This window comes from Arachis ipaensis, chromosome B01, assembly GCF_000816755.2.
Source record: "Arachis ipaensis cultivar K30076 chromosome B01, Araip1.1, whole genome shotgun sequence".
In the NCBI taxonomy this organism is placed as follows: domain Eukaryota; kingdom Viridiplantae; phylum Streptophyta; class Magnoliopsida; order Fabales; family Fabaceae; genus Arachis; species Arachis ipaensis.
In genome coordinates this window covers 114,744,327-114,760,894 of record NC_029785.2, presented here as the reverse complement: position 1 = coordinate 114,760,894, position 16,568 = coordinate 114,744,327, and the positions used below count along the sequence as shown (strand labels likewise).

General features: G+C 44.7%; 2 protein-coding genes and 1 long non-coding RNA gene across 3 annotated transcripts; 1 reads left to right on the top strand and 2 right to left on the bottom strand.

Moving 5' to 3' along the window:
- Window positions 6,060-7,140, bottom strand: LOC110271909. Its single transcript, XR_002362771.1, has 3 exons — window positions 7,115-7,140; window positions 6,923-7,080; window positions 6,060-6,432 (listed from the first exon to the last, which is right to left on the bottom strand). It is a non-coding gene; the product is annotated as an uncharacterized LOC110271909 (long non-coding RNA).
- Window positions 8,982-12,276, bottom strand: LOC107633868 (protein NEN1). The gene is made up of 6 exons (XM_016337466.2): window positions 11,873-12,276; window positions 11,240-11,397; window positions 11,098-11,144; window positions 10,929-10,992; window positions 9,830-10,551; window positions 8,982-9,382 (listed from the first exon to the last, which is right to left on the bottom strand). The coding sequence occupies exons 1-6, from the start codon at window positions 12,150-12,152 to the stop codon at window positions 9,148-9,150; spliced, it is 1,506 nt and encodes a 501-aa protein (XP_016192952.1). The 5' UTR covers window positions 12,153-12,276; the 3' UTR covers window positions 8,982-9,147.
- Window positions 13,284-16,369, top strand: LOC107611058. Its single transcript, XM_016313024.1, has 3 exons — window positions 13,284-14,724; window positions 14,836-15,645; window positions 15,741-16,369. The coding sequence occupies exons 1-3, from the start codon at window positions 13,284-13,286 to the stop codon at window positions 16,367-16,369; spliced, it is 2,880 nt and encodes a 959-aa protein (XP_016168510.1).

Below are 16,568 nucleotides of genomic sequence, written 5' to 3'. Positions count from 1 at the left end.
AGTTCAAAGAAGCATCCGGGGTCTTCCTACCTGACCTAGACGCGCGAGTCGATGACAAACCAAGGCCAGAACCTGAGGGAGACCTCAAAAGTTCAGGGTCGGTGACTCGGAAGGAAAGTTTACTTTCGTGAACAAAAACCTCCCTCACGACTTGAAAGGACTGTTGGTGGAGATGATCCGAGCAAACGCCGACTTGTTTGCCTGGACACCAGCCGACATGTCGGGGATTGACCCCCAGACCATGTCACACCACCTAGCTGTAAAGACGGAAGCTAAGCCAGTGGCACAAAGCAGGAGGAAAATGTCCAAAGAGAGGGCCGAAGAGGTGGCCAGACAAACGGCTAGCCTGCTAGAAGTAGGTTTCATCCAGGAACTGGACTATTCGACTTGGTTGTTGAGCGTGGTCCTAGTTAGGAAGCCTAATGGGAAATGGAGAATGTGCGTGGACTATTCCGACCTCAACAAAGCGTGCCCCAACCAGATATCTGTGTTTTATGGACGCATACTCTGGCTACAACCAGATACCGATGCACCAGCCAGACGAAGAGACGACGACGTTCATAACACCAGGGGGAATGTACTGCTACAAGGTGATGCCGTTTGGATCGAAGAACGCGGTCACTACATACCAAAGGCTAATGAATAAGATATTTAAGGATCTTATCGGTAAGACGGTGGAAGTGTACGTAGACGACATTCTGGTAAAGACCACCAAGGCTGAAGACCTCATTAGCGACCTGGAGACTGTGTTTGCATCTCTTTGGCAGCACGGCATGAGGCTTGACCCGCTCAAGTGCGCCTTTGCTGTAGAAGCCGGGAAGTTCTTAGGCTTCATGATAACCCAAAGAGGGGTGGAGGCCAACCCGGAGAAATCTGAAGCAATCTTACAAATGAAGAGCTCGGGATGCATAAAAGACATCCAGAGATTGGCGGGAAGGCTCACCGCACTATCCTGTTTTCTCGGGGCCTTGGCTGCCAAGGCCCTGCCATTCTTCAACTTAATGAAAAAGGGGATAGTGTTCGAATGGACCCCGGCATGTGAAGAGGCCGTCAAGCACTTCAAGGAGATAATCTCGGCATCACCTGTCCTCGGGAAACCCAAGAGTGGAGAGGCACTTTACCTGTACTTAGCAATAACTGACGAGGCTGTGGCGACAGTCCTGGTGCGAGAAGAGGGAAAGATCTAGCAACCAATCTACTTTGTAAGTAAGGTGTTACAAGGGGCGGAACTAAGGTACAGAAAGCTGGAGAAGCTAGCATACGCACTCCTGGCCTCCTTCTGCAGACTGCGACAATACTTCCAAAGACACCAGATAATCGTCAGGACGGACCAAGCAATCCGCCAAGTACTCCAGAAATCCGACCTGGCGGGCAGGATGATGGCCTGGGCAATCAAACTATCCCAGTATGACTTGCAATACAAACCCAGGCATGCGATCAAGGCCCAAGCCATGGCGGACTTCCTAGTCAAAGTAACAGGAAGCCCTTCTGAAACACCGACCACACGGTGGAAACTCCATGTGGACGGAGCCTCCAACTAAACATTCGGGGGAGCAGGGATCATCCTGGAAAGTCCAACCGGAGTTGTATATGAGCAATCAGTGAAGTTTGAATTCCCAGTGTCCAACAACCAAGCGAAATACGAGGCCCTTCTGGGCGGCCTGGTTTTGGCAAGGGAGGTCGGAGCCACCAGAGTAGAGGTATGTAGCAACTCTCAGGTCGTCACATCACAGATTAATGGAACGTACCAAGCTAGAGACTCACTATTGCAAAAATATTTGGATAGGGTCAAAAAGCTGAGCGAGGAGTTTGACGAGATCACGATGCAACATGTTCCGAGAGAGAGGAACACCCGGGCTGACCTCTTATCAAAGCTGGCAAGCACGAAGCCAAGAACAGGGAACCGACCTCTTATTCAAGGTTTACTGAAAGAACTAACCGTGACTCTGCACATAACATGGGCAACCGAATCCCCCTCTTGGGTGAACCCAATCATGGATTTCTTGGAAAAAGGTAAACTCCTCGATGACGACAAAATGACAAAGGCACTAAGAAGAGAAGCAGCCAAGTATACAATAATACAAGGCCAGTTGTTTAAGAAAGGGCTTAGCCAACCCCTATTGAAGTGCCTGCGTCCCAACCAAACGGACTATGTGCTTAGAGAAGTCCACGAGGAATGTTGCGGCCACCACATCAGGGGGAAGGCCTTAGCCTGAAAGCTCATCAGGGCCGGTTATTACTGGCCCTCAATGATGGCGGATTCCAAGGAATTCGTGAAAAGGTGTAGAAGATGCCAGGAGAATGCCAACTTCCACAAAGCGCCAACGGCCGAACTAAGCCTACTAATGGCCTCCCGACCATTCTCACAATGGGGAATCGATCTGTTAGGACCTTTCTCGGTCGGACCAGGGCAAGTCAAGTACCTAATAGTCGCCATCGACTATTATACCAAATGGATAGAGGCTGAGCCATTGGACAGCAAATCCTCGGCTAATTGTCGAAAGTTTATGTGGAGGCAAGTAACAACCAGGTTTGGAGTCCCAGAGGTCGTCATCTTGGATAACGGGACACAATTTGCCGATAAGAAATTCGGAGAGTTTCTCGCCGGCTTGGGCATAAGGCAGAAATTCTCATCCGTTGAACACCCCCAAACTAACGGCCAAGGCGAGGCTGCGAATATGGTCATCTTACAAGGCCTCAAAAAGTGACTTGACAAAAAGAAGGGAGCATGGGCAGACGAGTTAGCTTCGGTACTCTGGTCCTATCGCACAACTTAGCAGTCGTCTACCGGGGAGACCCCCTTCCAGCTCATCTATGGGGTAAATGCAATAATACCCGTAGAGATCGGTGAACTGAGCTCACGACTACTTTTAGGAGGAGTTAAAGAGGCCGTAGAAAAGGACTTGGTGGATGAAGCTAGGGAGATGACCCACTTATCGGAGACAGCGTTGAAACAAAGAATGGCCCTGCGTTACAACGCCAAAGTACTCAAGAGAGAGTTTGAACAGAATGACCTGGTTCTACGACGTAACGATATTGGACCCCCGACACCTGGGAAAGGAAAGCTGGCGGCAAATTGGGAGGGCCCGTACAGGGTGAAGGAGGTGCTCGGCAACAGTGCCTACAAACTGGAACAGCTGGATGGCAGGAAAGTCCCAAGAACTTGGAACGCGAGTAACCTAAGGAGATTCTATCCCTAGCAGCCGAGGCACACTAGGTGAGCAAGCGTTCTACCGGTTCAACCGGTTTAGTAAGACCCGTATTGCTTTATGTTGGAATATTTGCCCTTTGTTTGTCATTACTTCATGATCATATTATTTGTGGTTAGTTGTTTTCAATTAGCTGTTCGTCGATAATTTATCATCTCTTGGTTTCATATCCAATATCTAAAGTAATCAAATTACCTTGCCAAGTAATTAGCACCAGAACGACACGGTATCCCGGGATTGATCACCCCAGGAACCACTAAGCAATGAACACCGTAATAAACGGCTACTGAAACGATAAGAGCCAAGGCCTAGCTTAGCTAGTCACCAACGAAGCGGTAAACAAGTACAAGCGAATAGCTAATTACCAACAAATCGGCAAGAAAATAGCAAGCAAATTGATTACCGACAAAGCGGGAAACAAGCATCTCGTTTTATACCGGAAAAATGGCAATCAAGTTTACTACAACAAAGCATTCAAAGATCTACATATTATAAGAAACCAAAATACAAAAGTAAGACCGCATCACTTCTTCGGCATATCAACAATTTTGCCATCCTTAATGGTCTTGAAAACACTAACTGCGGAGGTGTCAAAGTCGGGAGCCAGCAACTTCACTTGAGCTTTGAGGGCCTCCTCAGTCATCAAAATGGCATTCTTACTTTGCCTCACGGTCTCTTTATACTTCTTTTTTAAATCAGCTGCTTCGTTCTTGGCCGCGGCTACCGACGAGAGAGACTCGTCACGTTCTTTCTCGAGCTCCTTCACCCGGTCTTGAGCAGCGTTGAGCTGACCCTCCAAAGTGAGCTCCCGCTCGGTAAGCCGCGCCACGGCAGCATCGAAGGTCTTGACCTTCTCCTCTACATCAGCTAGCTGCTCCCGAAGCAACTGGACTTCAACCTTGTATTTATTATTAGCTTGGACAGAGGACTCGAGCCTGTTCTCCAACGACCGCGCCCCTGCCAGGGCAGATTCCGCTTTCCTTGCTATGGCGGCTCCCCGGAACAGGGTACGGTACATCCACCTGGCCTGCGAAGAGAGATTCCCACCATGGAAGAAGTCCTCCGTGCCGGGGAGTAGTTGGGAATCAATAAAGTTCCCGGCATTGAAGTTCTTCTCCATCACCATAAGAACTCCCTCGGGGCTAGAAGACGGTTTCCTCTTCCTTGGGTTGTTAACGACAATCACCTCTTCGTCCTCCGCCTCGACCTCTGGTTGGGGACCCGGACCACCACTAGTCCTGATCACCTCACCCTGGGTAGGTTGGGATTGAGCTTCGGCCTCGACGGCATTGTTGGGAGGCACCTCCTGGTTCTGGGTAGCAAAGTCGTCATCGCTATCACCAGCGAGAAATGTATTGAACAAGGCATCAAGCCCAACTTGCTCGCCAGCCATTGATACTGAAACAAAACACGGAAGCTAGTTAGTCGTTAAGTCGGGTGAATAAGCAAGGGTAATAGCAAATGCGGGTGCACCACTAAACAACTACTCACATATATAATTCCTAGCCATATCCCGATCACCCATAAGGAGATGGGGATTAACATGATTCTTCTCAAAGATAGCCAACAACACGCCGGCAACCCTCTTGTTCTCGGAAGACAGCCCTTTGTACGTCACCTTAGTAAAGGTGTTAGCCCCCGTCCCGAAACTCCAGTAGGTCGGGATGCGACGTTCCCCCTCCAACGTCAACCAAAAGGGGTGCCGCCCTTCGGCCGGGCGAACCTTGAAGTATTTATCCTTGAACCCATGGTATGAATCCTCAAACAGACTAAAGATCCTCCGGCCTTGGGCTGACCGGAAAGACATGAAACCCTTTTTTTCCTTCCCCTCCTTAGAAGGGTTCGTCAAGGTAAAAAGAAATAAAAATACCTCGACAGAGGCCGGCAGTTCTAAGTACTCACAAACCATCTCGAAAGGGGGAGAAGGGGATGCAAACTCCCAGCTGGGTGAACATCACTTTGTACATCTAGATCCAATCGGGGACCCGAGGAGAGTGTAGGTTTAGTTGGTATATCCGCTTGTGAACGGCAGGGACAAAAACCTCGTAATTGGCTTCCTCCACTCCCACCACACAGGTACTCGGCTTGTCAGAACTTGCTAAGCTCCTCTAAGTCCATCTGGTTAGGGGTATCCTTCAGGTCCGAGGTTACCCAGGCGTACCGATCATAAGGTGCTCTCGCAATGGGAGCCCGTGCAACAGGACGTTGGGCCATACCTACAGTGGAGGCACCACTCACAGTTAGTCTAAGAGATCGGGAGATCGGGACTGGCCCAGAAACTACAGTTTGTCTATTCGATAGCTACAGTCAAACAAGGGATAAATCTATAGCCAAAATAAAGCCTAAAAAACCAACATTCTGGAATGGTAACCCCCCTAACGCATCTACCTAACGCTAACGTCATTTAACATGCAATTCAATCAAATGAACAACACGCATACAGAAGCGAAACAGGAAAGCAAGCGGCATAAATAGCAAAATAAAGTTATCCAGACTGAGGGATGAAAGATGGAACTTACCAAGACAATCGTAATGATCGAAGGAGGGTGGAAAGCTGGAGGAGACTTGAGCAGAGTAGAAAGTTGCAGCAGGGAATTTGGAAAAAGATGGGAGGAAGTGAAAAGAGTGTGATGGCAGTAAGGAAGTGAAAACCAAGGTTGCGAGAACCGAACCGGTCAATGAACCAGTAGAGTGACTGGTTCACTGGTTTAGTGGTTCGACCGGGGACCCGGGGTTCAACCGATTTAATTAAATATTAAATAAAATTATTAAAATTAAATATATAATTTTAAATATNAAAATTTAATAAAACACCATCAACTATTATCCATCAATTTTTAACAAAACCATTTACCACAAGTTCTATACTAATTGGACTAGGGCAAACCACATGTTTTAGTCCATGCCAACATTGTTCCAAGCAGGTACTTCATGGCTGCAAAGGGTCTTTATGAATGCTCCAATCTCAGTTAACAACAAAACCACCACAGCTATATTCCAATACAAAGGCATCTCAAACACTGATCCCTTCTCTTCCTCAACTTCAACTTCCTGCTAGAAATGACTCAGCTTTTGCACAAAATCTCAACAAGAAACTCAGAAGCCTAAACTCTGATCAATACCCTGCTCTTGTTCCTCTCAAAGTTGATAGAAACTTCGTCTACACTAGTAAAACTCAGCAAACTCCACAAACTCCACAGTAAAACTTAAATCAGCAAACTCCCTAGTAAAATCAGCAAACCCCACAGAAAATTATGAACAAAATTAACTCAGCCAACCCCACAATAAAACTAAACCAGCAATCAATAACCTCAGCAAACAATTACTAAACCAGCAAACAATAACTTCAGCAACCAAATCATGAATAGAATAACAAATAAATTAATAACCTCAGCAAACACTTACTAAACCAGCAAACAATAACCTCAGCAACAAAATCATGAATAGAATAACAAATAAATTAATAACCCCAGCAAACAAGTCCTAACCCAGCAAAAAAAATCATGAACACTTGAACAGAAAATCAGAACAGAAAAAAATAACCTCAGCAAACAATAACCTCAGCAAAAAATAAATTAATAACCTCAGCCAAAAATATCATGAACACTTGAACAGAAAATCAGAACAGAAAATAAAAAACATGGAACAGAGTAGGAAGCAGATGCCGAGGAGATGGCTGCGAAGTGTGAAACATGGAACACAGTATTACTTACCGGCGGTGAGCAACGGCGACAACAGAGGATGCGACACCGGCGAATACAGAGAAGGCGAGCTCCGCGATGACAACGACGCGGTGGGGCTGCGGTGGTCAAACCCGTCGCTATGGTGGCTGCGGGATGCGGTGGCGGCGGGCTGCAGTGGCGGCGCGATTCTCAGAGAAGAGAGAAGAGAGGAGAGATGACAACGATTGGTGGCTGCGCGATTCTCAGAGAAGAGAGAAGAGAGGCGAGCTCCACGATGACAATGACGCGGTGGGGTTGCAGTGGTCAAACCCGTCGCTATGGTGGCTGCGGGATGCGGTGGCGACGGGCTGCAGTGGCGGCGCGATTCTCAGAGAAGAGAGAAGAGAGGAGAGATGAGTTTGTGAAGAAGATGGGTTACGGCCTTACAGGGATATATTTTAGGTCTTTAGGGTTCACTTCAGTTTTGACTTTTTTTTTTCTAAAGGATAAAACGGCGTTGTTTGGAGGGTTTATTTTCGAACCGGAAACCCTCCAAAAAACCAGACGGTTCTACCGGTTCACCGGTTCAACCGGTTATTCTAAACTCACCCGGACCGGCTTGGTGACGGTTCCCGGTTAACCGGATTGAACCGGTCGGTCCGGTTCGGTTTTCAAAACCATGGTGAAAACTGAAAGAGAAACTGAAAGGAAAACTAACTCCAAGAAGCGCGAAAGACAGGGGTACAGCGGTCATTTCACGCAAAGTTTTAAATCACTCATTAAGAGCATTAAATGCTAGACACGAATAACGAGGCGAGAAACGGCGCTCCCCTACAGCGAGGAGGTTCACACGTGCAAACAAGGTACGCCCCAATCACGCGTGACCGACAAAACGACAACACACGCGAAGAGGAACTGAACGCGCCAACCACGGTGCTCACAGTCATAGTTGGCGCGTTGGGGGCACTGTTGCGGCCCAGCTCAGCTGGCACTCCGCCTAGTCCGACCCGGCGTACAGTCCTACCCGACCCGAGCGGTCGGTCGGTGGGGCGTCGCACGTCCAGACCCTGACCCGGACACCTCTCTTCCAAGAAGCCAGCTACCCGACAGCTGGAGGAAGAAAAGTTCCAGGAAGGTGGGTTTGTCCTCGTGGGACCCACCCCACTGACAGGGTATATATGGGGAGGGCCCTACCCCTCCCCCAAGGTACGTCACTACCACCCTTACTCTCATAACTGCCTGCATACTTTCTGATTTGTGCATCAGAGTGTCATTGCAGGTGGCTCCTCCCATACTTCACAAAGAGCTCAGGAGATCGTCTGCCACGCGGCTCGCACACAGGCTCAGATCCAGGCCAGTTCCCACCTCCTCACCTGGAGCACCTCTCCAACCCCTCCAGAACCCGAGCAACTAAACAATACTTTTATATAATTTTTTAAAAAGTATGTGTCACATTTACCATAATTTTTATTTCTAAATAAAAAATATTATGATATTAAACTGAGTCTTAATAAAAGTGATATGTTTAAGGGAGTTATTGATATGATTTTTATTTAGAAAAAAATTACAAAAATAGTAAATACTATTTTTATCCTTAACATTCATACTTTATTTTAATTTTATCTTTAACGTATAGTTTCAATTTTATCATGATGTTTTAATTATACTACAATCCTACATGTTAAACGGTCAATGACACATTAGTATACAATTACTATATTAATATCTCCGATAATAGTGTTATCCCTCAAGAATATAATTAAAACATATTTAAAATACTAAAGACAAAATTAAAATAAATTAGATGTTGAGTTATTTTAAAAAGTTTTTAAAAAATTTTATAGAGAAAAAATATATTTAACCTTTTTTAAAAGAACACGGTTCTTTCTCAATTGTTACTTACTTCATTACTGTCGCAAGAGTGAGTGTTGATTTTTCACTTTTAATATTGACTCTTATTGGTCCTTGAAATTAATAATGCTACTTTCATCTCTCGTCTACATTTTTTTGCCACAAGTTTATTGTAGAAGGTGAAGATGGAGTTGAGTTGACTAGTTGAGGACGAACCCATGACCATGAGTAAACAGAAGAATTTTGAAAGGTATGAACATTAGTTGAACTATGAATCATGAAATTGAACTAATTAACATCAGTACTCTATACTTAATAAACAAATCTGATTGTAGCAAATTCTGTTGATAACAAATTTTAATCAGTGCCATAATGTAGCACCTAACCTAAAATTAAATGTAAAATCCCATCTTCGGATATTCCTTTTACTTGCAATCGATAATCAACTTTTTGGCAACTAGTTTGATCCCTGCATTCTGCTGATAGTCATATGGATCTAGGGAGAAGAATGCGTCCACAAATGTCCCAGGCGTGAACAACGAACCCAGTTCTTCGGCATCAAACTTGCTGAAGAGGAGTCTTTGCACAGTGCCAGATGATTCTCTCTGATATATCTCAGTGGCATAGAAGGCAACGTCTCCACATACTGCTGTAGGTATACTGCAATGTAAGTGTTGCAAAAATCAGTGAAATTCTCAATAGGATCACAATAGCAGAAAAATTTGAATTCACTTCACCAATTCAGTTAATGATATTCTTGAAGTCATCCCTACCTTCATGATGTTAAGCTCACAAACAATAGAAAGCGCACATTGATATACTGTAATTTCTTATGATTTAAATATAACTAGAAACAAGTTCAGAATAATGGAAAATCTTCTTGAGTTGCTTCAAACCCCAAAATATTTGGTGGTCATGTAAAATTTAATTGCCGGTTTCCGGAAAAACTTTGCGTGCTGAAATGAGGCTATCATTTTCATTGCTAATTCAGCTCAAATCAGATTTGGCTTTGGTAAGCTAAAATACTGGGGGTTCAAACTTTTTCTTAAAAAAGAAAGAAAAAGAAAAAAGAATATCCATGCTTATGTATATAGGCCAAGAACTTACTGCAATCTGGCAGTCGGATAGTTGAAGAAGCCTTCTTTTCTAATAACAACTGGCCTCCAATCAGAGCTGCTTCCAGAATCCACGGATAACTTTTGTACAACACTGTCACATGCATCAAGAACCTTACATAAACTCGGTGATGCGTCAACTACAAAATTTAACCGCGGCCGACCAGCATTATCGTAAAACTTTGTGCTTATTCCAAACCGAACTTTCAGACTAGTGCAATGAAGCTGAAAGGGGAAACCACTGTGCTGTAATTCTATATTCCGACTGCCAAAGAGAGATGGAACAAGAGATGCATCAATAGAAGGAATACATATTTCATCCGGTTCTAGAACAACGTAGCTGCTGCATGCTGGAGACACAAAAGATGAGGAAGACATCTCAGTTGACTCTTGTGTGGGTTTTTCATCCATGGCAACATCAGACTGAATGGACTTTTGTATTTCATCACCAAGAGTACGTAGATCGAAAGAGTCTTGTTTATCTATATTGGACTGTGCAGTATCTACGACAGCTCCATTTGCATTGCCCCTTGTAAGAGAAAGTATTGGATGATTTTCTTCCTTGGTTGCAGTGGCAGATGATGACATTACAAAATCCTTGTTCATATTTGATGAGCCTCCATCTATGGGAGATTTCCCGTTACTACGACTTCTGGTAATAGCATTGGGTGAAATCCAACTGTTTGCAGTCAATATATCTGGGAGACTAGACTCCTGTGTAGACAAAGAGATTATCGTTATCTCTATGATAAATTTCTCAGTTAATTTGTAAAATAAGGGAGAAAGTTCAGAAATCATGCATGTAACTATAGAGTTGAAACACCAAGAAATGTTGGATTATTCTTCCCACAAACTGCAGTTTAATTATTTAAAAGGAAGCCCAAGTGTTAAGGTTTGTCATGTATAATTAAACCTGAGTAACCATATATTTTGTTGATGTCACAAACTCGTGAATTTTGGTTTCTGTTTTAGTTAAAAAAAAAAAAAAATAACAACGACAACAATAATAACAATAGGCAATACATCAATTGCAGAGTTGTTCCAATTCCAGCAATAAATCATAACAAAAGCTTTAAAATTAAGAAACTTACCAAGAATAGAACTGTTGAGCAGTATTTAAGTACTTCAAGATTCATTCGAACATCATCTAAGCTCCTGGTAATATGTTGCAGAAAATATTAGCAAAAAGAAACTGTCTATATGATGCTATAGAGAATGAATGACAAATAACTCTTTGCATTAGGTACATTCATTAGCTACCTATGTGTTTGCTGTCCAAGCCCGAAATATGTAGCAAGAGAAGCCATCTGCAGCAAATAAACGAATTTTTATAAGCTGATGGCCAAACATGAAATTGTGAAACTGAAAAAGAGCCACACATGTCAAATTAATGAAATCATACCTTCATATTACCAGCTCTTCTTCCAAATTTTTGTGTTAACACAACCAGAGAGTCAATAGCACCCTTTGGCTCTGGTGCTTGCTGATTGATAGCAGCAAATGCCTCTCTGATCCGAGCACAGTCGAATCTTAAGATATTGTGACCCGCCCAAATCCGGCCTACACACAACTCAGCACAAGCGACACATACATAACCATCATTCAAAACCAGAATTTAGGTTAAATCATGAATTCACTTCCACCTAACTACATAAGCTCTCAAAAGAGATGGTTCAAGCTATATCATAAGAGTATCTATAACCAATTCACCAGTAAAATTATGCATTATTCAGAATTCAAGCTGAATTAGCTAATAGCATGCAAGCATGAGAATATCTATAACAAATTCACCAGTAGAACTATGCATTATTCAGAATTCAAGCTCAATGAGCTAATAGCATGCAAAAAGGGCACGAAATGGCTTCAGATAATTACTGTGCCATAACTCAAAACTTCAAACCTACAAGAGTTGTCACCGAAGGTGCTCAATTTCAAAAAAGAAACCATTTCTGGAAAATTCAAATTGAATTTGAAAACGAAAACGCAGCAGCAGAGCTTTCGTGACAGCGGAGCAAAAGAGTCAGAGGAAACCAACCATGGAGGAGGTCGTAAACCGCGTCGGCGATGTCAGCGAAGGTAGGTGCGGCGGCGACGGCGTCAGCGGTGATACCGTTGCAGCGCTCCGACAAGGGCGAAATGAGTGAGAGGTCGGCGGGTCGAACCAGTGTGGAGTAGTTTCGGAGCTCCGTCAACGTTCTCGGGCACACAAGAATGGCTCCGAACTCAAGAATCGCAAAACCCTGACCGGGTCGGGTTGGAACGGTTGTTTCGACGTCGAAGAACACTATTTCGGATCGGTCTTCGTTCGGACCCATTTCAACAGAAAACGATAATCACTGTATCCAATTGAGAAGAACAGAATGGATTTTTAATTGAGTTGATTGATGTAAACTTGAACATTCAAAACGCGCCAATTGTGATTGTTTATATAGTGAACCAACGACGAGGGTGTTGCCGTTTTGTCTTGTGGTATTTATTTATATTTTTTTGAGATTGCTTCATGAGTTAGGTTTCCTTTAGTGGGCTTTTTTTGAAAAAAGTTGGAGGCCCATGCAAGTAATTGAGAAAGTAGAAACCCACACGTGAGGGTATAAACTGAATGACTGGGTGCAATGTTGGAATATGCTTAATGTCTCTTACTCTCTTATCTTGCCTCTAATGCCTAGTTAGCTAGCTAACCTGAATGAAAAGAAATGAATGAACTGGAAAACTTGATGGAGATTACTGAGTTTGGAATATGCTTCATGTAAGTCGTAACCTTGGAATTTTGATTGCTTCCAATAAGTAACTTTAAGCCGTGTGGGTTTCCAATGTGTTTAAATAGTTGATGGTTTATAGTTTGGGATTAGGATATACATTGTTGTTCTTTTAAGGTATCTTTTACGTGTATATAGTATATACTGGTGGCGAGGTTAATCTTTTTGGATAGGAACCTTTCAAGTTTCAACACTTATAAGAAAAAATGAACAAAAATATTTTAAAACATATTTTAAATGTATTTACTAAATGTTATAATAATAATAATGATGATGATGATGATGATGATTTGAACAAGTCCAAGTCTTATATAAAAAAATAAGAATTATTTAAAAGATGTTGATACAAAGAGGAAAGAAAGGGGGTAAATAAGAAGGGAGAAAAGGCCTTGATGGGGCATGTGTGTAATGTGAGTCTTCTCTTCTGACTTGATAACTTTTCTCTGTACTCTCTCTCCCTAAAAACTTCACATTCTAATTCAGATCCCCCTTGCAGGTGAACTTGGACTACATTCATTGATTCCTTCATTCCTTCCATCTAATTCCCTCATACTCTGATTACTTGGACTCATCCCTAATACTGCTATACTATACTTGTGCTGTTATACTACACTTGTACCACTTTCAATTTTTCATCAGAATCCTTTATAGCTTGCAATTGCTATCATTTGGTGCTTCCATTGAGTTTCAATGACAGAGAATACGCGTCTCCAGACATTGCAAGCTGCAATTTCTCGTTTAACCGAGCAATCGGATGGCTACATCGAGCAATTCGCCGCTCTCACACAAAGAATTGGTTCGTTACAGGAGCAGTTCACCCAGCACTTGGCAGAATCCCCGAGACGCGGACTATCCTCCCCTGTCTTTGGCCACCCTCGGCAGATGAAAGTGGACTTCCCTCGTTTCTCTGGCGCGGAGGATGTCTCCCAATGGATCTATCGCGTGGAACGCTTCTTCCGGATCTATGATATCCCGAAGGACCAACGATTGGATCTGGTGGCCGTCAATTTGGAGGGCCGGGCCCTTGCTTGGTTTCAGATGTGGGAGAGACTCAAACCTATGGCTGATTGGCTTGCCATCTCCACTGCCTTGCAAATGCAATTCGGGCCGTCCCATTTTGAAAACTCCCGAGAAGAGCTACTGAAATTGAAACAATCCACAACGGTGAATGCTTACTTTGAATCCTTTAACGACCTAGCCGCCCGTGCATATGGCTTATATGATGCTTTGCTTGTGGATTGCTTTGTGGGTGGTCTTCATCCGGAACTGAAACGGGAGGTGAAAGCCCGTTCACCGATCTCTTTGTTGCAAGCAGTTTCTCTTGCCAAATTGTTCGAGAAAAAGTTTCTGCCCCACACCCAACGCTGGCATTCTGCCGTTGCTCAGACACAGCAACCGCCGGCTCGACCTACCACCGCCCTAGCCCCAAAACCACTCACTACCGTTTCCCCTGCACAACCGCCGCCTCAAAACCCTCCACTGCTCCCCACCCCTCCAAAGCCTAACACAATGCGCAAATTAACCCCAATGGAGATACAGTTTCGGCGAGAAAAGGGCATCTGTTTTACCTGTGACGAGCGCTATTCCCCTTCCCACAAATGTGCTTCCAAGCACTGTTTTCTGATCCAAACTGTAGAGGAAGTCCCTACTGACCAGGACTCTGCAATTGAGATTCCTGAAGTGGACCAAATCTCGCCGGTACTAGCTGAGGATAGGGTCGAGCCCTTCCACCTTTCGTACAATGCCATGGCCGGCATCCCTGCCCGACGGTCGATTAGGTTTCGAGGTCTGGTGCATGGCAGAGACATCCGCGTACTCATGGATGGCGGCAACTCAGATAACTTCATCCACCCGGCTTTGGTTCGACGCCTGGCAGTGCCCGTTCATCATTCCCCAATATTCAAGGTTGAGATGGGTAATGGTGCTTTGCTCCAATGCGAGGGTGAGGTTCGTGATTTACCTGTTTCCATTCAGGATCATTTGCTCCTTATATCGGCTTTCGTACTTCCCATTGCTAGTGAGGAGCTGGTTTTAGGGGATATTTGGCTTGAGACACTGGACACCCATTTGGTAAATTACAGGAAAAAATTCATTACCTTCATGGTTGGGGCTGAAATGGTTACTTTGCAGGGTGAAAAAGATGCCAACCTAGCCCCGGCACAATTTCATCAGTTGCGGCGTTTGCACATAACAGATGAGATTATGGAAATGTATACACTCCAGCTCCAATAACCGGTTACAGACACCCCTCCTCTTTTGGAATTACCTTCTGATTTGGCGCCCGACTTGGCTACTATATTGCGGGATTACTCAGTTGTTTTTCAGGTTCCAAAAGGCTTGCCCCCGCCGAGAGTACATGATCACACCATTCCCTTGTTGCCCGGAACGTTGCCTATTAAGGTCCGCCCTTATCGATATCCTCATAGCCAAAAGGCTGAGATTGAGCAAATCGTCGCTGAGATGCTAGCCGAGGGCATCATACAGCCAAGCACTAGCCCCTTCTCTTCGCCCGTGCTGTTGGTGAAAAAGAAAGGCGGTTCATGGCGGTTTTGCACTGATTATCGGGCCCTCAATCATGCCACCATCAAGGATTCCTTTCCTATGCCGACGGTGGACGAATTACTCGATGAATTGTTTGGTGCTCGGTTCTTCTCTAAACTCGACCTCCGCTCGGGGTACCATCAGATTCGTGTCAGACCAGGGGATTGTTTTAAGATGGCTTTCAGGACACACCAGGGCTTATACGAATGGCTCGTTATGCCATTTGGTCTGACTAATGTCCCTGCTACCTTCCAGTGTTTGATGAATTCTATCTTTTCTGAGGTATTACGAAAATTTGTCCTCGTCTTCTTTGATGATATCCTGGTTTATAGTGCTGATTGGCAGTCTCATCTACATCATCTGGTATATGTCTTACGCGTGCTTAAGCACCATTCCCTATTTGCCAAACTCTCTAAATACTCTTTCGGAAAAACACAAGTTGAGTATCTGGGCCATGTGGTTTCACTTGAGGGGGTGAGAGTGGATGACTCAAAAATTGAAGCAATTCGTTGTTGGCCGACTCCAACCTCAGTAAAGCAACTCCGGGCATTTTGGGACTAGCAAGCTACTATCGAAAGTTCATATGCAATTTTGCCACTCTGGCAGCACCACTCACTGACTTGTTGCGCAAAGAGGGGTTTGTGTGGTCGCCTTCAGCCTCGGATGCTTTTGTGACATTGAAGGAGGCTCTAACTCATGCACCAGTCTTGGCACTTCCCGACTTCTCCAAACCTTTTGTGCTTGAGACAGATGCTTCGGGTACCGGTATTGGGGGGATTCTCAGCCAAGCTGGACATCCCATCGCTTATTTTTTGAAGAAACTTTCCTGCACGGCTCAGAAGCAATCCGTCTATGCCCGGGAAATGCAAGCAATCTTAGTAGCGGTGGCTAAGTTCCGCCACTACTTGCTGGGTCACAGGTTCGTGATACGAACGGATCACAAGAGCCTCAAGGAACTCCAAGCTCAGACCATTCAAACGCCAGAACAGCAGACTTGGTTGGCCAAACTCTTGGGTTATGACTTTGAGATAGAATATAAAAAGGGTTCGGATAATCAAGGTGCCGATGGGCTGTCTCGCCAATTTTTCCTGCCACCTCGCTCACTTGCGACATTCTCACGCAGCTACGGTCAGATCTTCAGCACTTCAACCCCTCGGATTTATTTTCTGAGGTGGATCTTCGGTCTGGCAATTTGTAGCACTGGCAGGGTCTTTGGTTTTGGAAGGACCGACTGATAATCCCTTCTACTTCGTCCCTCATCCCGAAGCTTCTTTATGAGTGCCATGACTCAACCATTGGTAGACATGGTGGTTATCAAAAGACATTGTGCCGATTGACTCCCCAATTTTTCTGGAAGGATATGGCTCGTATGGTCAAGGATTATGTGCGCCAGTGCTCTATTTGCCAACAGGCGAAGTACTCCACACTACCGCC

What these genes read in the sequence shown, in the direction of transcription:
- LOC107633868 (XM_016337466.2), bottom strand. Translation starts at nt 12,152, where the DNA reads ATGGGTCCGAACGAAGACCGATCCGAAATAGTGTTCTTCGACGTCGAA. An exon ending in CTTGGACAGCAAACACATAG is followed by an intron (nt 10,993 to 11,097) that starts GTAGCTAATGAA and finishes ACATATTACCAG; the next exon opens with GAGCTTAGATGATGTTCGAA. An exon ending in TATCCGACTGCCAGATTGCA is followed by an intron (nt 9,383 to 9,829) that starts GTAAGTTCTTGG and finishes CTTACATTGCAG; the next exon opens with TATACCTACAGCAGTATGTG.
- LOC107611058 (XM_016313024.1), top strand. Translation starts at nt 13,284, where the DNA reads ATGACAGAGAATACGCGTCTCCAGACATTGCAAGCTGCAATTTCTCGT. An exon ending in TGAAATGGTTACTTTGCAGG is followed by an intron (nt 14,725 to 14,835) that starts GTGAAAAAGATG and finishes AACCGGTTACAG; the next exon opens with ACACCCCTCCTCTTTTGGAA. An exon ending in AAAAATTGAAGCAATTCGTT is followed by an intron (nt 15,646 to 15,740) that starts GTTGGCCGACTC and finishes CCACTCTGGCAG; the next exon opens with CACCACTCACTGACTTGTTG.